General features: G+C 42.0%; 1 protein-coding gene across 1 annotated transcript; it reads right to left on the bottom strand.

Annotated features, from left to right (window-relative positions):
• Window positions 1–1,199: 1,199 nt before the first annotated feature.
• Window positions 1,200–20,749, bottom strand: LOC115105946 (thrombospondin-4-B-like). Its single transcript, XM_029628478.2, has 22 exons — window positions 20,440–20,749; window positions 13,582–13,779; window positions 12,853–13,100; window positions 12,229–12,328; window positions 11,787–11,869; window positions 11,632–11,683; window positions 11,242–11,393; window positions 10,980–11,117; window positions 8,131–8,208; window positions 7,685–7,837; window positions 7,412–7,516; window positions 7,155–7,262; window positions 6,592–6,751; window positions 5,301–5,419; window positions 5,092–5,144; window positions 4,546–4,739; window positions 3,769–3,947; window positions 3,618–3,666; window positions 3,308–3,504; window positions 2,481–2,653; window positions 2,229–2,368; window positions 1,200–2,032 (listed from the first exon to the last, which is right to left on the bottom strand). Exons 1-22 carry the CDS (start codon window positions 20,516–20,518, stop codon window positions 1,971–1,973), a joined length of 2,820 nt encoding a protein of 939 aa, XP_029484338.1. The 5' UTR covers window positions 20,519–20,749; the 3' UTR covers window positions 1,200–1,970.
• Window positions 20,750–21,456: the final 707 nt, after the last annotated feature.

The raw sequence follows: 21,456 nt of genomic DNA, 5'->3' as shown, positions 1-21,456 counted from the left end.
TCAGCACATTGGTATAATAGTCTAGATTATCATAAATCATTTATTATTGAAAATATGAATCAATAATTTTCCATACAACTATTTTATGAGCTGCTGGCTATCAGCCCTGTAAGGTAAGCATGCATTCTGTGCATGTTCCTGAGAAAAGCTGAGTCTAAAGTACAGGTCATAGGTCAATCCAATGTGTTCTTTTTGTCACTGCTCCACATTTTAAAGATGTTTATCCTTGTGTGTCTGAAATGGTACCCTAATTCCTACATAGTGCTCTACTTTTGAGCTGTATGGGCCATGATCAAAAGTAGTGTACTATATAGGGAATAGGTTGCCATTTCAATTCAGACACAAACCCTGTGTGTGAAAAGCAATGATGAAAGCTAATGACTAACACAGTCAGGTAAGATCAGTTTATTCGGGTAGGGTTACATGGTTTTATTAAGCAAGTTTGGAAAAAATGTCTGAGAGGGGCTTTCGCAACAAGAATTGGCTCTCAGCAGGTGACGGCTGAGAGCCAATAGCGTGCAAGGATCAAAGACCAGATTCTAGTGGAGTATCTGAACTGTTTTCAAACCTCCTTTGTGTTGCTTTTTCTGTTGTTGACAAAGCATTCAGAATAAATATATTCTTGTGTAGTTTTGAGTTTCATGAAAAGGGTTGTACAGCAAGAGCAAGAATGTACGAGCAGGAATGCTGGGGTGAAACTTTTTTTCAATGATAGAAAGTCAATCTAATAAATAAACCTTAAAAATACAATCTTAAATCCATTTTAAACTCTTTCCTGAATAGTCTTTTTAGGATCTTAAGTGACACATTTGGTGAAGGCCTATCAATATACATTCCCACATTAGGCCACATAATGTCCCTCAGGACTTTGTTATCACTGAAGTTCTATAGCCAAATAACTTGTCATACATCCCAAACCACCACCTCGCCCCTACCAACTCGCTCGGAGGCATGACCAAAATATGAGGGTGACTATGGAATGAGATTAGATTTGTTTTTTAAAATATATTAGCATACCTTATGGATGCCCGTGCCACATGGTCACTGGCAATAATAATAATAATAGGTTAACAGGTCAATATTCTTGTTTCCTCACTGCTCTTTATTCTTTCAGCCACATGAACTGAGAGACTGGCCGATGAAATTCTGGAGAAACAATAAGGCTGATAAATAAGACCAAAAAAACACAATACAATATCTCTTATCACATTTTTTATTTGAAATTCCTTTGTTGATAGCATTATACTTATAAAATAATCGACAGTCTAAGACTTAAACCAGGCAGAAGAGTGGAGTTTATTTGGGAATCATTTTCAAATCGCTTTCTATTGGCCTCTAGAGAGTTGTTTTAAGGAGTCGGGATATTCACTGATAACAAAACTCTTGATCAAGACTAGGCCTCTGGGGAGGATTGAGGTCACAGGGCCAAGACAATTGGCCTGGTCCCAGATCTGTTTGTGCTGTCTTTCCAACAGGACAAGACAGCACAAACAGATCTGGTACCAGGGTATAAGACAATGGAATAAGCTCAGGCATGACCAAGTCCCCATGGTCTGATTCATCTCCTGTGTTTGATCTCATGTCTCTATTGTGTGATGACATAGTGTGGGGCTGGTACACACTGAGAATCAAAGCTCTGAGAGAGGGAGAGAGAAGGAAGCTTATATCAATGGCTGATGTTTCTGTTTGTGGATGTTATTGCAAAATGAGCTCAAATAATAAAATCTTAAGTTTGAAATGTGAAATGTGAATTTTATTTTACTCTAGTAGTCCTAATTTAAACCACTGAGGACACTGATTATAACACCCATGAAGACAAGTTGATTAGATTTTTGTTGGGGAAGTGGGTAGACATGGAAACAGACCATATACATACAGTATTGCCACTGTGTACAAACGCACACACCACATACAGTACATTCCAAACACATCTGGAGAAACGGTCTCCCTTTCAGTTTTTCTCTGTATGCTTAGAGACCGTCGACGACGCCATGCTGCATGCTGAACTCCTGGAAGTCCCCAGGGATGGTATCTGTGTAGGTTAGAGGTCAGAGGTTAAGGGTCAAAGTCAAGTTCTACCAAGAGTCAGTTAAATTAAGGTTGCCACTTTGGTTGATGAATTTGACTAATTTGAGTTCAAAACAATTGTTCATTTTGTTTGTTTTTATCCAGCACTGAGATGCAGTGCCTAAGACCGCTGCGACACTCGAACAAAGCATGCTGCTTACCATTGCAACGGTACTTTAGGTTGGACCAGATTATGTTTTCCTGAGAGAAACAGAACACGCCCAGTCGGCCTCCTCTCATGGTGGTGTCGATGGTCACACCAGAGTCAGCCACCAGCTCTGTCCCCTCATAGAAACGGGCCCTGTCCAAACACCCAACAGACATTAGCCATTGTTGTACACCATTGTATATTAGATGTAGCCATGACATCACACACACACTCTCTCTCTCTATTTTTCTCTCAGCTGTCTCACCTGATGTATCCGACCTGGGGTCGGTGCTGCAGGTACCAACGGTAGGAAACCTTGTCCTTCCAGCCCACGTTCCTGGGGTCCTTCCACAGCAGACGCACCTGGTCGTTGGTGTCCCCTGTGTGCCACAGGGAGTTCCTCAGGTGCTCCCCTGGACCTGACTTAGACTTCACAGCCTGGGGAGGGAGAGAGGAGATGGCGAGGGAGAGAAGGTCATTAAGAAGTAAGTACAAAGAAACAAAGACAGATTTGGCTTAGGGTGGCTCTCCATCAGTGGAGGCTGCTGAGGGGAGGACGGCTCATAATAATGGCAGGAATGGAGCAGATGGAATGGTATCAACCACATGGATGTCATGATATCGTTCCACCCATTCCGCTCCAGCCATTACCACAGGCCCGTCCTCCCCAATTAAGGTGCCACCAACCTCCTGTGCTGTCCATAGCACACGTGTGTGTGTTAAATTGTACAGAGCCACCCTAAATATAATCTATCTTTATTTTTCGTACTTACTTCAAAAACACAATCTCACATACAATCATACAAACACACCTTGAGCTGGATGCCAGGCTCAGCCACTGCTCTGAAGGGTGTGGCCAGCTAGTAGGTCTGCTCAAGACAGATTGTGTTTTGGGTGGCTCTCCATAGTACACATGTGTGTGAATTGTACAATCAAGAGACACCCTAAACCAAATCTATCTATCTTTGTCTTTTTGTACTTACTTCAAAAACACAATCTCACACACACACACACACACACACACACACACACACACACACACACACACACACACACACACACACACACACACACACACACACACACACACACCTTGAGCTGGATGCCAGGCTCGGCCACTGCTCTAAAGGGTGTCGCCTGCCAGTAGGTCTGCTCAGTCTGTTTCCACATGACCACGTAGAAGGAGGAGGAGTCCTGGTAGCCAAAGATGAAGCCTGCATAGTCATCGTCAGTCACCGTGTTAACATGGAATGTCCCCTCAAAGTCCACTCCACTGAACGCAGTGTAACCTAGGGAGCAATGCACAACAAAAATGTTGTGATAAAATAGGATACGACTTGATACAATACCATATGAGATAACATGGTTCGATACCTGATAACGATTTGGAAGTCTTTCTTACCCACAGCAAGTCCAGGGTCACTGTTCATGGTCTGAACAATCTCCATTCCCTGTTTGAGAGATTAAATGTCAGTCATGTTGACAAAGTCAAAGCATTTCTGCCATGTAGAACTTATTGTGTTGTAAGTCCATCCAGTAAATGACCATCTGACCTGATTAAGTACCACCCAGTTGGGGTCAATCTGGGCATCGCCCTCCGGGTCCAGCACCACCGTCTGATAGGCTCTGAAGTCTGTCAGAGTGACCTCAGCGTTCTCTGGACAGTTGTCTATCCTGTCTATCACCTTGTCCTGGTCAAAGTCTGACTCACACACATCTCCAACACCATCACCTGGAAGGAGAGAATACACAAAGGAAATGATGCCCAGTAAGGTTCTAAGCATAGACAATACACTGGTAGAGTGGAGAGTTACATTTGAGTCATTTAGCAGACACTCTTATCCAGAGCAACATACAGGAGCTATAGGGTTAACCACTAGGCTACCTGCCACAAATTGGTTGAATATCAATGGTGATGAATGATACAGTAGTAGACCAATTAAGCTACAGTTAATTGTTTTGCAGATGTCATTGTGAAGTAAGCATTTCACTGTTATTTACACCTGTTTTACAAAGCATGTGACGAATAAAATGTAATTTGATAGAGAACCTTGTTAATGCATAGGAGCTCACTTTCTTGTGTTTTACTTTCACATAAAATGTAGTCTGATCCCATACTGTTGGTGTAGTCAACTCTTCTACAGTTGTCACACCATTTACTGTCTGTTTGGTAGGACACAAACTAACACAGAGAGGTGTTGGCCAGACTGGATCACCAGGCAATAGGTTTTAGGTGATGACTCAAGAATTCACATTCAGATTGTCCCGTTGCTCTGCAATTTGTTTGAAGCAGTAAAGTAAATGATTTGAAAGAAATATTAAAGACTGACTGTTCTCATCCAGCTGGTCGGGGTTGGGCACCAGTCTGCAGTTGTCAGGTCCTGGTAGCAGGAAGTCAGGGATGCTGTCGTTGTCGTCGTCATCGTCACACTCATCCCCCAGGCCGTCTTTGTCTGTGTCCAGCTGGGAGCTGTTGATCACGTTGGGACAGTTGTCCTTGGTGTCCTGGTGACCATCGCCATCACTACAGACCAGGGGATGACACACAGGGAGGAGGGACAGAAAAGATAGGTTCAGGTCATCACATGAATGGATTTAGCCTGAGTGTTGCTTACAGCAATGGAGTTGACATCATAAACAGATCTGGGACTCAGGCTAGTAGGGAATGGCTGGCAGTTAAGTAACATTGGACTGACAACCTACTTTATGCACTGTATACTAAAATATACAGTAAAATTGGAATATTTGTCAAAATAAAGGGATATATTGACTACTGCATTTATGAATTGACTAAAATAAATTAAATCGTGAAGTGGATATTTTAAGAGCATATGTTTTCTCAAGTCAGATACTTTTAAAATATGTTTTTCTTGTACCTGTCTTGATTTGTGTCACAAGAATCCCCAACCAGGTCATGGTCAATGTCGGACTAAAATTAGAGCACAGATTTGTTAAAACACTTTTTGACCTCTCAGTATAATATTTATTACAGGGTAGGACAGTTCAGTTGCTCCATATCCCATTTTACATCTGTAAACAGAACAGGTCTCAGAACCATAAAGGAGGCCTGTGGAAGCAGTCTGACCTGGTTAGGATTAGGGATATCAGGGCAGCTGTCACAGGCATCTCCCACTCCGTCTCCATCCCGGTCAAACTGGTCCAGGTTCACCACCTGCTGGCAGTTGTCAAGGAAGTTCTTCAAGCCTGGAGACCAATTCAATTACAAAGTTTGAGTTTGTAAAGTTATCTGACCAATAGTATCCCACCACTCTGCAGAAGTGTTGGTGAAATACATGAGTGCTTCAGCTTCAAGTGGACTCCTTTAGGAGCACTGCTTTGTGACGTATGAACACCAGCGATGGCTGTTCTAGATGTTTCACATTAAGAACATGTGTGAATCTTGGTTGGATACATGCAAAAAGTGAACTTTAAGTGTGGCCCATGAGAAAGTCATAAAACATGATTTGTATGATTTGAAGGCTTAACCAATGACGTTGAATCAATGCATTGGGATTTAAAAGCAAACTGCATGTGGTTGATTCTATTTCCATTGATATGCTGTTTCTAATAGTTCAATAGTGGTGCCACAAGGAGGCACTGTTGCATTTGTCATCTGAGTGAACTGTTGAAATATGGTAGGCCATGTGTGTGTCATCTCTCATTCATCTCTGGAAAGCAACAGTACTGTGGTTGTAGCATAAAGGTCAAGCCATCTGTAGACAGGGTCTATAAAAAGAAACCCAGACAGTCATCTACATTATTAAAGAGTGAGGATGATAAAGGCATACTGTATGTTTCTGTTAACTTGAGAGGTAATTTTAGTAGTGGGGTCATGGCAATTATGTATATAAACCCTGGATTGCTGATGCTACTCTATGTACTGGCTAGTGAGAGGCTTTGAAGCCACAGATTGGGCATATTGACACCCCCCAGAAGAAGCAGTCCTCCATATGAATGAATGGAACGTTACAGTATTTAAATTAAATGTGTCAAGGACAAAATTACATGTATTTAAAAAATTTAAAAATTAGTGGGGACAGTAACACATTTTTTTAATAGATATTTTTCATGTTTAGCTCACATTCTATAATTTAAAAGTATGCATTAAGGTGTCTGTATAATTAACGTAGAAATGAATTAATGAATTTCTATAGCTTCCAAAACCTTTTTTTACGCTCGTGGGGGAATGCCAAGATGGAGGTGCGGTGGCTTCAAAACAGCACCCCCTGTCAATCATCTAGTATATAAATCATTGGGTCAGGGTAGGGTTGGTGCTTGGTGGTACTGTATGTTCAAGGATTCTAGACAAGCGGCTGTTGGAACATACTACTGTGACGGACTGTAGCTATGTGGTAGTGATGTGTCGCTGTACGTACCGTCTCCATCCATGTCTTCATCGCAGGCGTCTCCTTTCCCATCACTGTCAGTGTCCCTCTGATCAGGGTTCTCCACCGTGCGACAGTTGTCACAGGCGTCACCATGGCTGTCCTTGTCACTGTTCCTCTGGTCCACGTTAGGCTTCAGCCAGCAGTTATCCTGCATGGGAGAGGGGCACAGAGGGAATAGGGTCAGTCTGTCTTATCTGGTGAAATCTCCTGTCTTAACCGGTGTCCTGTGTGAACTTAAGTATGCTCCTTCAAATTCTCAGCACAGCACAGCCAGAAGAGGACTGGCCACCCCTCAGAGCCTGGTTCCTCTCTAGGTTTCTTACTAGGTTCCTGCCTTTCTAGGGAGTTTTTCCGAGCCACCGTGGTTCTACATCTGCATTGCTTGCTGTTTGGAGTTTTAGGCAGGGTTTCTAAATAAGCATTTTGTGACATCTGCTGATGTAAAAAGGTCTTTATAAATGCATTTAATTTAATGTGTGTGTGTGTGTGTGTGTGTGTGTGTGTGTGTGTGTGTGTGTGTGTGTGTGTGTGTGTGTAGGTATAAGGTCTACCTGTTCATTCAGAATACCGTCACCATCAGCGTCGGTGTCACAAGCGTCTCCTTGTCCGTCCTTGTCAGCATCCTCTTGGCCAGAGTTAGGAACGCGCATGCAGTTATCCTGAAAACAGACAGATTTATTTATTGACCGATTTATGGTTATCACTTTAACAGACACACCATAAAAAGAAGATGGAGGGAAGGGAAAAGGGAGAGGAGGGGGGGTTGTTTATTCCAGGATAGTTGTATTTCTTGTGTTGTCATGGTTACCTTTTTACAGAGCATATCCTTGCACTTAAGTTTCTCATCAGGGTATCCATCAATGTCTGTATCCTTTCCACATAGGTAGCCATTACCAGCCCAGCCAATCCCACACTGACAGGAGAAAGAAGAGAGAACACTTAAGAGGCAGTGCGTGTTTGTGTGTTTTTGCGTGTGTGTGTTTGCGTGTGTATGTTTGCGTGCGTGTATGTATGTGCGTTTGTTTGTGTGTGAGGGAGAGTTCTGTCAATGGAGGCCAGTTTGTGATCCTTAGGACCCCACCTGACAGGTGATGGAGCCGTCTCTTTCTTGGAAACACTGGGCGTTGACATCACAGGGGTTGGTCAAACTGTTACCACAGCTCCTCTCTGGCTTACAGCCCTTCACCTGGTCCCCTGTGTAGCCTGTCTTACAGCCCCCACAGACATATGAACCCTACAGGGATAATGTAGGGTAATAGGCAATGAGAGACATAGGAATAAATGTAGTACTTGTAGCAGGCAGTCAGAGATTTGGAATCCAGTTAACATTGTTCCCTCCTTGCATTATTGTTTAAATTGAGCAATATTCCGTTTTTATTCGAGGCTATCAGATACTAGCCTGGTGCCAGATCTGTTTGTGCTTCAAGCAATTTCTGTTGAAGGAAACGAAGGTCAGGAGTTGGCTGAAGCAACAAACCGATCTAGTCGACCACCAGGCTATCAGACAGACAGACACTCAGGCCTTACCGCAGAGTTGTGACAGAGAGAGTTGGCGGTGCACTGTCCATTGTTGGGTTCTTTGCACTCGTCAATGTCATCACAGACCTAAGAGACCGTATAAAGTACAAAACTGGATGATTATTATGATACATATCTTGAAAAGGTGTTCCATGATTAGTTATCCTAATAACAATGTCACCGGGTGGGTATAAATTAATCTTCTTGAATTGTCCATTGACTGAATTTAAACCTTCCTGTCGAAACGTTGGTGAATAAATGATTACAACAGACCTACTAGAGTGTGCAGTTTTTTCTTTTACCCAATTAAAATGGAGACCTTGACTGTATTTGGTGATGCTGACTGACCTGGAGACCTTGACTGTATTTGGTGATGTTGACTGACCTGGAGACCTTGACTGTATTTGGTGATGTTGACTGACCTGGAGACCTTGACTGTATTTGGTGATGTTGACTGACCTGGAGACCTTGACTGTATTTGGTGATGCTGACTGACCTGGAGACCTTGACTGTATTTGGTGATGCTGACTGACCTGGAGACCTTGACTGTATTTGGTGATGTTGACTGACCTGGAGACCTTGACTGTATTTGGTGATGTTGACTGACCTGGAGACCTTGACTGTATTTGGTGATGTTGACTGACCTGGAGACCTTGACTGTATTTGGTGTTGTTGGTTATGTTGACTGACCTGGAGGTCTTGACTGTATTTGGTGATGTTGGTTATGTTGACTGACCTGGAGACCTTGACTGTATTTGGTGTTGTTGGTTATGTTGACTGACCTGGAGGCCTTGACTGTATTTGGTGTTGTTGGTTATGTTGACTGACCTGGAGACCTTGACTGTATTTGGTGATGTTGGTTATGTTGACTGACCTGGAGACCTTGACTGTATTTGGTGTTGTTGGTTATGTTGACTGACCTGGAGACCTTGACTGTATTTGGTGTTGTTGGTTATGTTGACTGACCTGGAGACCTTGACTGTATTTGGTGTTGTTGGTTATGTTGACTGACCTGGAGACCTTGACTGTATTTGGTGATGTTGGTTATGTTGACTGACCTGGAGACCTTGACTGTATTTGGTGTTGTTGGTGTTGTTGACTGACCTGGAGACCTTGACTGTATTTGGTGATGTTGACTGACCTGGAGACCTTGACTGTATTTGGTGATGCTGACTGACCTGGAGACCTTGACTGTATTTGGTGATGCTGACTGACCTGGAGACCTTGACTGTATTTAATGATGCTGACTGACCTGGAGACCTTGACTGTATTTAATGATGCTGGTGATGTTGACTGACCTGGAGACCTTGACTGTATTTGGTGTTGTTGGTTATGTTGACTGACCTGGAGACCTTGACTGTATTTGGTGTTGTTGGTTATGTTGACTGACCTGGAGGCCTTGACTGTATTTGGTGTTGTTGGTTATGTTGACTGACCTGGAGACCTGGACTGTATTTGGTGATGTTGGTTATGTTGACTGACCTGGAGGCCTTGACTGTATTTGGTGTTGTTGGTTATGTTGACTGACCTGGAGACCTTGACTGTATTTGGTGATGTTGGTTATGTTGACTGACCTGGAGACCTTGACTGTATTTGATGTTGTTGGTGTTGTTGACTGACCTGGAGACCTTGACTGTATTTGGTGTTGTTGGTTATGTTGACTGACCTGGAGACCTTGACTGTATTTGGTGATGTTGGTTATGTTGACTGACCTGGAGACCTTGACTGTATTTGGTTATGTTGACTGACCTGGAGACCTTGACTGTATTTGGTGATGTTGACTGACCTGGAGACCTTGACTGTATTTGGTGTTGTTGACTGACCTGGAGACCTTGACTGTATTTGGTGATGCTGACTGACCTGGAGGCCTTGACTGTATTTGGTGATGTTGGTTATGTTGACTGACCTGGAGACCTTTACTGTATTTGGTGTTGTTGGTTATGTTGACTGACCTGGAGACCTTGACTGTATTTGGTGATGTTGGTTATGTTGACTGACCTGGAGACCGTGACTGTATTTGGTGATGTTGACTGACCTGGAGACCTTGACTGTATTTGGTGATGCTGACTGACCTGGAGACCTTGACTGTATTTGGTGATGCTGACTGACCTGGAGACCTTGACTGTATTTGGTGATGCTGACTGACCTGGAGACCTTGACTGTATTTGGTGATGTTGACTGACCTGGAGACCTTGACTGTATTTGGTGATGTTGACTGAACTGGAGACCTTGACTGTATTTGGTGATGCTGACTGACCTGGAGACCATGACTGTATTTGGTGATGCTGACTGACCTGGAGACCTTGACTGTATTTGGTGATGCTGACTGACCTGGAGACCTTGACTGTATTTGGTGATGTTGACTGACCTGGAGACCTTGACTGTATTTGGTGATGCTGACTGACCTGGTGACCTTGACTGTGTTTGGTGATGCTGACTGACCTGGATACCTTGACTGTATTTGGTGATGCTGACTGACCTGTTGACCTTGACTGTGTTTGGTGATGCTGACTGACCTGGAGACCTTGACTGTGTTTGGTGATGCTGACTGACCTGGAGACCTTGACTGTATTTGGTGATGCTGACTGACCTGGTGACCTTGACTGTGTTTGGTGATGCTGACTGACCTGGTGACCTTGACTGTGTTTGGTGATGCTGACTGACCTGGAGACCTTGACTGTGTTTGGTGATGCTGACTGACCTGGAGACCTTGACTGTATTTGGTGATGCTGACTGACCTGGTGACCTTGACTGTGTTTGGTGATGCTAACTGACCTGGTGACCTTGACTGTGTTTGGTGATGCTGACTGACCTGGTGACCTTGACTGTATTTGGTGATGTTGGTTAGGTTGACTGACCTGTTTGTTTGTCTGTGCGTAGACCACTCCCACCCCTTCCACAGCCAGACCAGAGTAGCCCAGAGGACAGGCGTCACAGCGGAACCCTGGAGCCGTGTTCACACATTTTACCCCGGGGAAGCATGGGTTAAATTGACACTGGAGAGAGAGAGAGATGAAAGAAGACGCTTGGTTAGTGTTTCAGAATTATTACAACCATATAAATACATACAGTAAACACACATGCACCTGAATATAACATACACACACAAACACACCCTACCTCATCCACATCATCACAGCTGAAGCCGTCCCCTGTGTATCCGTCAGGGCAGGGTCCACACTCAACCCCGTCCTCTGTCTCAATACACATGTCACCGCGGAAACAAACGCCAGGGGCACACTTCTGCTTCATGACTTCGCTTCCACCCAGTCCTTCAAAGACACCCAGAGGAAATAGATTTTTATGACACTCGTTTCCACAATACCAGTGGTTTCTCATGTATTAGTAATGAATGTGTTATAAGCGAACATACTTCAAACTAGTTTTATTACTAGGACCCAGTGATTTTCCTCATGGTCAGGAAAAAGGTATTTGCCCAATCTATAAACAACATATAACAAAACTTTAATACATCATTTGTAATATAATGGTGATGGTGGATGTTCTTACCACAAGCCTGGCACTCAGAGATGGTGTTTCTTAGAAAAGATGTCTCTTTGACCTTTAGAAAGCAACATATACATGTTTTGAGTTTTTATGGACTCAGTGGGTCACGAGGTGCAGTTTATTAATAGCTCCCAGATGAGCTTGAGCACTATAGTTACCTGCTGAATGAGGACATCTTTCAGCTCGTTTATCACCTTCGTGAGATCAAGCATTTGATTGGACAGCTGCTTTGTGTTGACCCCTGCACGGGAGAGCAGCATTGGAAAAGAACATTAGTCATACCAACAGACTCTAGGGTGGGGTACTTGTTTAACATCAATCTACAGTAACTGTTGTTTTTGTGTGAATTCGAAAGTAGAGACACACACATATATATATATATATATATATATATATATATATATATATATATATATATATATATATATATATATATATGTATATATATCACCATTTATTTGCTTCTTGAAAAACAGTTGGGCGACGTTCAAGAAAAATACTTTCCTCAAAATGTTTTTGTCTGTGTAAACTAGACAGTACTAGGGAACACACAGGAATAGAAGTTGGTTTATTTTAGTTTTTTTTGTCATAAACTCTTACCCAGAGTCTGCACTGAATCTCCTTGTTGGTGGCAGTTTTGAAGAGAAGCTACGTTCTCAAACGTGTCTCCCACCACTAGTTTCAGCTCCTCCAGCTCTTCCTGTTTATGAAGAAGTCCAACAACAGGGACACATTAGTTGGAATCAGTGCTGAATGCTGATGGATGGGTTTGATTAGATTAGGACAAGGTGGTTACCAAATTTGTTTCCCGATTTCCCGATTTTTACCTGCTGTAGCCAACTCTAATTTCCTATGGACAAGCATTTGGCCAAAGCAGAAACAGACTATCTGGCACCCAGGCTAGGGGGTTAGGGTCATTTGAATTTGGAAGGAGGATCTAGGAGTAAATAAGTGACATCACTCATAGTTTCCCTGAGTACAAAGTCAACAAAAGCAATGGTTTGGGGAGTGTCTGGGTAGCTCTGGTCAAATGGCTTAAATGGAAACAGACTGACAACCAATCCTCGGTTGAAGGTTCTGTGATTTTGTCTGGATCTATGAGTAAATAATAACTCTATTCCATATGATGCACTACATTTGAACTGCACCCAATTTGACAATGGTCTAAATAAGTGCTCTATAAAAGCAATAGGTTGCCATTTGAAACATATCTAATAACATCACCTCTGCTTTGCCCTGCATGCTCTTCAGCTCCACCACACCGTAGCCTGCAGGCAGACCCTGAAACACGGAGGGGAGATCCCGGACCGTCTCCACCAGCCTGCAGTCCAGGTGTAGCTCCACCCCCCCAGGTCCCTGCTGCATGCCCTTCAGGTGGAAAAGGAGGCGGTGGCGCTGACCGTCTGCCAGCTGGATGTTGTTGAAGGTCACGGAGCTCATCCTCCGATCACTCCTCAAGTAACGCAGCACGGCTGGGAGAGAGGAAGGGAAAGAATTAGAGGGAGAAAGATGAGAAGAACTTGATAGTTAAAGGAAAAGGACATGTGATGAAAAGGGAATCACAGCAAATGCGTCAATGAAATTAATACATGAATAATGTAGAAGCAGAGAGCGAAAATAATGATTTTTAAACACAAATTAAATTAAAAGAGAGAGAGAACTAAGACTCTTTTCACTGTTAGTCTACACCTGTTGTTTACAAAGCATGTGAAAATTAAAATGTTATTTAATTTGACATAGTACAGAAAAGTGCATTCAGCAAGACCAATGTATTATGCATCCCTCTCCCCGTTGTGCACCTAATTTCTTTGAGGGGAAATGGTGGCCAGAAATCGATATCTTTGAATTAATAATGAGTAAAAGAAACAATTTTTCTATATTTTCAGAGTATAAGTAGATAAACCATCGGTTTCAATGGGCATGACGCCCCTGCCTCTCCTTCCTACCCCTTACCTCTGTTGAGTTTCCCCAGCACGGTGAACTCAAAGTACTTGCTGTTGTCCCGTGGGTTGTACAGGCCAAACACTGTGGTGCCAGTCTTGGGCTGCAGCTTGAAGGTGGTGAGGATGAAAGCCTCATTAACACCCTGCTCCACTAAGCCACCCTGCAGCAGGTCTGGCAGACAGTCCGGGGAATTGAGGAGATCATACACTACAGAGGAAAAAATAAAGTAAAATAACTGTAAAGGGTAATGTAAAGTAACATTAATGTAAAGGGAAATGTAAAGTAAAATAACTGTAAAGGGTCATGTAAAGTAAGAAATAATTAATGTAAAGGGAAATGTAAAGTAAGATAAAAATTAATGTAAAGGGAAATGTAAAGTAAAATAACTGTAAAGGGTAATGTAAAGTAAAATAACTGTAAAGGGTAATGTAATGTAAAAATAACTGTAATGGGTAATGTAAAGTAAAATCAATGTAAAGGGAAATGTAAATGTAAATGTAAAGTAAAATACATGTAAAGGGAAACGTAAAGTAAATAACTGTAAAGGGAACCGTAAAGTAAATAACTGTAAAGGGAACCGTAAAGTAAATAACTGTAAAGGGAACCGTAAAGTAAATAACTGTAAAGGGAGCCGTAAAGTAAAATAACTGTAAAGGGAAACATAAAGTAAAAATAAATGTAAAGGGAAACATAAAGTAAAAATAAATGTAAAGGGAAACAAAGTATAGTAAAATTACTGTAAAAGGAAACATAAACTAAAGTTAAATAAAGTAATCTTTGAGGGGAAGTAAAGTAACAAAGTAAAGTTCTGCTGCTCGGTACAGCGAGAATAAAGATACGTGTAGATGAATAGGATGGTTATTGAGCAAAGTGTTGTCATGACGTTGCCCTCTTTGGGTACAGCAAGCCCCATCCCCCTCTCCCTGCCTCCTACAACTAGGCTGCTGTGGTCGGAGAGGTCGTAAATTCCAGGAAGATCCTGCCTCATGGCCACACAGTATAGCGACAGAGTGAAGTTTCATAGAGAACAAGGGAATTTCTTCCACTTCACAGAACTTGAGGTCCGAACAACATTTATGTTCCCAGAGAAGGTATAAAAGATCGGTGAAGTATCCATCTACGAACTGGTCCATTTGTTACATTTTAATTCAACAAGCCGCCATGCCGGTTTAGCCAACTAGGGCACATTCCCCTATCATTTCGTGTAACCATATTTACTTTGTTTGTTTGTTTATGCACTTCTGTGAATTACTTAGTTAGTAAATAAACGATTTAAGACAATTGATGTATGGATGACTCATAGTGAAGACTGGGTTCGTGCAGATAACCAACATTTTACAACGTTTGGAATGAGACTAACGTGAGGTAAAGTAAATCATTTATTAATTTGAAGACAAATTGATCAGATATATAAAATATCTGAAAAGTTATATTAGGAAATTATAACTTTGTAATCTGAATATTTTCCTTGGTGCCCCAATTTCCTAGTTAATTACAGTTACATGATTAATCAGTTTAATCGCATAATACTAATTACAGAGAATCTTTGATAAAAACGAAAAGTCTTCATTTAATGATAGTAAAGACACGACAGTGTTTTGGATGTATCGGGGGGAAAGGGTACGTCAATACTTTATAGACTAAACTGGGCTGGAACATCACAGTGAGTTTGGCTAGCTGGGGAGAAATGTTACATTGCCTGGCCTGTAGTGTCCACTTGATCACATCGACCTGAATGGTGAGGATTGCTGAGCTAGAGGTTTTAAAGTGCTGAGAAGATGCTGGTCGTCAGGAGAGAGTAGGCTAGTTGTTGATGAGGCAGATGAGGCAGAGTATGAGTTTGGGGTAAAACATTTTCCCTTTTATCAGAATGTATGGTATTTTGATCAATCTTGAGCTAGTAGTTTTGATGTTCCGAGACAATACTTTACGTCAGTAGACTAGAATGGGCTGGAAGATCAAGATCAAAATGAGTTTTCTCGGTGCAAATAACGTAGTGGGTCTTTTGCTTGACCACTTTTACCACACAAATATGGATAGACTGTACTGAGTGCTCAGGGAGTGGAATGTAGAAGCCACTAAAGAGTTGTGGTATTTGGTATTTTATTAGGATCCCCATTAGCTGTTGCAAAAGCAGCAACCACTCTTCCCGGGGTCCACACAAAACATGAAACATGATATAATACAAAACATTAATAGGCAAGAATACCTCAAGGACAGAACTACATCAATATCTTTTTTTTTTAAGTCACAGGTTGCCTATATATCAATACCAATACATACACGCAAACTATCTAGGTCAAATAGTGAAGCAGCGGTCTAAGGCACTGCATCTCAGTGCAAGAGCCGTCACTACAGTCCCTGGTTAGAATCCAGGCTGTATCACATCTGGCCGTGAATGGGTGTCCCACAGGGCGGCACACAATTGGGCCCAGCATCGTCCGGGTTTGGCCGGTGTAGGCCGTCATTGTAAATAATAATTTGTTCCTAACTGACTTGTCTAGTTAAATAAAGGTTAAATAAACATTTAAAAAATAGGGGAGGCATTGTGCCGTGGGGTGTTGCTTTATCTGTTTTTTGAAACCAGGTTTGCTGTTCATTTGAGCAAAATGAGATGGAATGGAGTTCCATGCAATAATGGCTCTATATAATACAGTACGCTTTTTTGAATTTGTCCTGGATTTGGGGACTGTGAAAAGACCCCTGGTGGCATGTCTGGTGTGTGTGTGTCAGAGCTGTGTGTAAGTTGACTATGCAAAGAAATTGGGATTTTCAACACATTGTTTCTTATAAAAAAGAAGAAATGATGCAGTCAGTCTCTCCTCAACTCTTAGCCAAGAGAGACTGCCATGCATAGTATTGATATCAGCCCTCTGATTACAATGAAGAGGAAGACGTGCTACTCTGTTCTGGGCCAGCTGCAGCTTAACTAGGTCTTTCCTTGCAGCACTCAACCACACGACTGGACAATAATCAAGATAAGACAAAACTATAGCCTGCAGGACTTGCTTTTTGGAATGTGATGTCACAAAAGCAGAGCATCTCGTTATTACTGACAGAGCTCTCCCCATCTTTACAACCATTGAATCTATATGTTTTGACCATGACAGTTTACAATCTAAGGTAATGCCAAGTAATTTATTATCCTCAACTTATTCAACAGCAACACCATTCATTACCAGATTCAGCTGAGGTCTACTATTTCTACCAAATACAATGCTCTTTGTTAAGGGTTTCAGTGACTTCATTAGCTGTGGTTTCTGATGCTTTTAAGGTTGAATAATCAGCATACATGGACACACATGCTTTGTTTAATGCCAGTGGACGGTCATTGGTAAAAAATATTTTAAAAAGGGTAGAGGGCCTAGATACCTGCCCTGCGGTACACCACACTTGACATGTTTAACATTAAAGAAGCTTTGTTTCAGTGCAGTACATGTTGAGAAATAGCGTTGTATTTGGTCAAACACAATTCTTTCCAACAGTTTGCTACGAGCTGGCAGCAAGCTTAAAGGTCTGCTGTTAGAACCAGTAAAGGCTGCTTTACCACTCTTGGGTAGCGGAATTACTTTGGCTTCCCTCCAGGCCGGACAACAAATACTTTCCTCTCGGCTCAGATTAAATATATGACAGATAGGAGTGGCTGTAGGGTCAGCTACCATCCGCAGTAGCTTTCCCTCTAAGTTGTCAATGCCAGAAGGTTTGTCATCGTTGATCTTTAACAATGATTTTTCCACCTCTCCCACACTAACTTGACAAAATTCAAACTTGCAATGCTTTTCTTTCATTATAATTTTTTTTATGCATGAATACGATGGCTCATTGTTTGTTGTTGGCATTTCCTTCCTAAATTTGCCCACTTTGCCAATGATGTAATCATTAAAATAATTTGCTTTTGCGACAAATAAGCCATCTGATTCGATAAAATATGGAGTTGAATTTGTCTTTCTGCCAATAATGAAATTTTTTCCCATGATATCATGGATCTTGGCTTCATAATACAGTTTCTTATTTTTTGTTGTTGAGTTTAGTCTCATCATTTCTCAATTTGCAATAAGTCATCCAGTCAGATGTGCAGCCAGACTTATTAGCCGCTCCTTTCGCCTCATCTCTTTCAACCATTCAGTTTTTAATTTCTTCAAATTTAATTTCTCCAATCCATGGAGCCTCACCAGTTCTAACAGTCAGTTTCTTAACAGGTGCATGTTTGTCAATAATTGGGAGAAGCAATTTCATAAATTCATCAAGTGCAGTGTCTGGGTGCTCCTTATTAATCACATCAGACCAACAAATATTTTTTACATCATCCACATAAGAGTCACAGCAAAATCTTTTGTATGATCTCTTATACACAATTTTAGGCCCAGCTTTTGGAACTTTGGCCTTCCTGGGTATAGCCACAATATTGTGATCACTGCATCCAATGGGTACAGATACAACTTTAGAACAAAGTTCTACACTATTAGTTAAAATGTGATCGATACATGTGGATAATCTTGTCCCTGTAGTGTTTATAAACAACCTGGTAGGTTGATTAATAACCTGAACCAGATTACAGTCACTGGTTACAGTGAGAAGCTTTCTCTTGAGTGGACGGTTAAGCTCAAGGTTACAATTCTATTCCAATAAAGTCCCTCCGGGACACAGCAGGCCGCGGGAGGATGTGCCTTGAATCCCTCCCCGCCAGTCTGAGACTGTACATGAATACACAAGTGTCCTAGCAGCCGTCTACAAGGCACAGTGTAATGAAGGCACGCACCAAATTGCTCCCAAATGCTTCTAGAAAATTGCTCTCATCTTCTCTCTTCTCAGTGTGTGTGCGTGTGTGTACGTGTGTGTGCGTGTGTGTGTGGGTGCGCACGCGTGCATGGGCTTCCATCTGTGTCTGTCAGCTTCAGACATCTTTCTTATTTTCTCCTGCCTCTAGTCTTTCCTCCCGTTCCCCCTGCCTGGCCTCAATCTGCTCCAGCTCACCAGGGAGCAGCACGGGTGCTTTTAAAGGTGTGTGGTTAAACGTGACTGGAGCCTCCTTTTCATGCCGTTTCCTGCATTCAATCTCACCTTTACAAACACACTGATGCCTGGTTTGTGAAAGGCTTCAGCATCACTATTGTCCCCGTCACTTGAGGAGGGAGGTTAGGCAAACACTAACAGATAGATCTCTGTATGGTTCAACCTGACTTGGCCTGCAAACTGGGACTGGGGGGGTGCACCAATAAAACAGTCTAAACAAACCAACTCTTCTTCTATTCTCATCTGTCTGTTTAGACACACTATACACACTCTCTCTCTCTTCCATCTGTGTGTCAGGATCTCCTCCCAAAGTTCCATGAGAAAGGGTTAGATTTCATCCCCAGAGCCACCGCTTGTCCTATCATGATCTGTTAAGCTACACAAAACCAAATTCACCTCAAATTCACCTGAACAGCTCACATACAGTATGACACATGTGACATGATCTACCACATAAAGTCAATTGAAGTCATAAAGTGACAGTAAAATCACCTAGATGCAGTAGATAATAAACAACTGCATTATTGTTGTCTGATATGTATATTGTGCCTTAATAGGTAAATAATCCATTTAAGTCCTGTATGGCTCAGCTGGTAGAGCGTGGTGCCAGGGTTGTGGGTTCGATACCATACATGACTAAGTTGCTTTGGATAAAAGTGTCTGCAAAATAGTATATATTGTATTATTATAAGTAATAACAAAGTTGTACTGTAAACACAAGGCATATGATTGACAATTTAATTAATAAGTCCAAACTTTTGTTTGTTTATAGTGAAACCTCATGCAATAATTGCCAATAATTTATATTTCTATGAACTGCTAGTGAGTCAAATGTTTACTATTTATCAACGGCGACAACTGTGTGCAGTATAGCTGTGAATATATTTAGTAAAATAATGTGACAGTTATGGCCTGTACCTCAGTGTAGATGCCATTTAAAGGCCTGTGTGTTGTGGTGCATGTGTGTGTGTGTGTGTTTTCAGACTCCAAAATTGCATGCAGACCATTAGTGATTATTCCCATGTGTGTGCTATAGCTGGTACTTTAAATCATATCCAGACTCCAGACCCCCCCCACTAAACACACACACACACACACACACACACACACACACACACACACACACACACACACACACACACACACACACACACACACACACACACTCAATTAATACAGCGGTCACATCTCAGTCATCACCTCTTACTCTTCCTCAGTCTAAAGTCAGTACACAACATTCTTATGAAGCATGTATTTTCTATATTCTTACCACACAGGACACAGAGGACTATTTATCAGAACATTTATTCTTACTCAACAGAGTATCAAATGTCCTGTCTAGCCCTCTGTGTATATTGGCTAGAGTGTGAATGAATATGATATTCTCGTTTTACAAAGTAAAAAAGCAACTGTACAATGGTGATTTCAATCCAAATAAGAGCAATATAGATTTTTGTGTTGACTGATTTTGTTACCTTAATTAAACTTTTGGGGAAAAATGTATGTGATATTCTCAATCACAGTGTCTGTTAGATCAATCATTACCTCAGAGCTTCATGGTTCTCGATTGGAATACTCTGAGGTAGAGTGCTGAGAGCTTTAGTAGACTGATAAAAGGCATCTGAAGATGACATCACAGTCGGTTTGTATGTCAACTTAAACTGTATGTCTTTGGCTAAGATCATATTGTTGAATTTTTACTTTTACGGTTGTGTCCTGTGATTACAAAGCAATACCTTAAATGTACTTTGTGGTGCAATTGCATGGTTTCAATAGACTTCAATGACCACATCAAGATCATATTGGCATCACATTCAGTAATAATTTAAGAAAGTCATTGTCAGCTACACTCACCTGAGCCCTGGGCTCCCACTTCCGAACACAGGTTCAAGATCAGTTGCGAAGCCACGATCAGTGTCGTCCACAACCCCATTCTGTCCTCTCACTGTTCCCAGACCTGTTTCTCTGGAGTGACTTATCCTTATCAGGCAGAGTAGTGCTCTTGGTCCTCCTGTACTGTTTGTTGCCTGGGATGTGTGTGGTGTGAATGGCTCACAGTAGAGACAGAGGTGAGGCTAGGCTGTCATAGTGAGGCACGGAACAGCTGCTGTCTGTGTGTGTGTGTGGCTGAATGGGGAGGACAGGAGGCTGACTGAGGGAGGAGGAGCAGGGCCGGAGATGGTTTAAGCTTTCTTCAGACAGCCACATACAGAGGAGTGACCAAAACATTCTCCACCGTATTGGCTCCCATTAATGTGTGAGTGTGTGTGTGTGTGTGTGTGTGTGTGTGTGTGTGTGTATATGTATGCAGGGGTTCTTCCATGGTTCACGACCTCATTGTGGGCAGTGAACATTCTGTACTTACAGTAAGCCAGACTAAACAATGTGCAACTTTTTGATCTGTGCCACTCTTCAGACTGTAGAGAAAAAAACGTGTGTTAATAGTACAGCAATAAAATCGGTCTCCTGGCAGTCAGGAGGCATTTTATTGGCCCACACCTCCTCCTCCCAAACACTGTTAGTGATTCTTTCAGCTTTTCAGGGCTTCAGATGTAACACCTTTCCCCTGCATCCCGGCTTCCTTTTAATCTACAGGCTTTTGACAGGAAATGAGCGATCTGAAACCCAAATCTGAAATCCGAAATTCATTTTATCAGGAAAAAGGCAGCCCCGCCACTTGGTTTTGCTATAAAGCTCAGGGATGGGACTGGAGAAATGTAATGAGCTGTGAAAAGTTTGGACACACCCACTCATTCAAGGGTTTTTCTTCATTTTTACTATTTTCTACATTGTACAGTGGAGGCCAAAAGTTTTGAGAATGACACAAATATTAATTTTCACAAAGTCTGCTGCTTCAGTTTGTATGATGGC

This window comes from Oncorhynchus nerka, linkage group LG22, assembly GCF_034236695.1.
Source record: "Oncorhynchus nerka isolate Pitt River linkage group LG22, Oner_Uvic_2.0, whole genome shotgun sequence".
Lineage (NCBI taxonomy): Eukaryota > Metazoa > Chordata > Actinopteri > Salmoniformes > Salmonidae > Oncorhynchus > Oncorhynchus nerka.
Note: the sequence above shows the minus strand (reverse complement) of the source record. Positions and strands in the feature narration are given on the sequence as shown.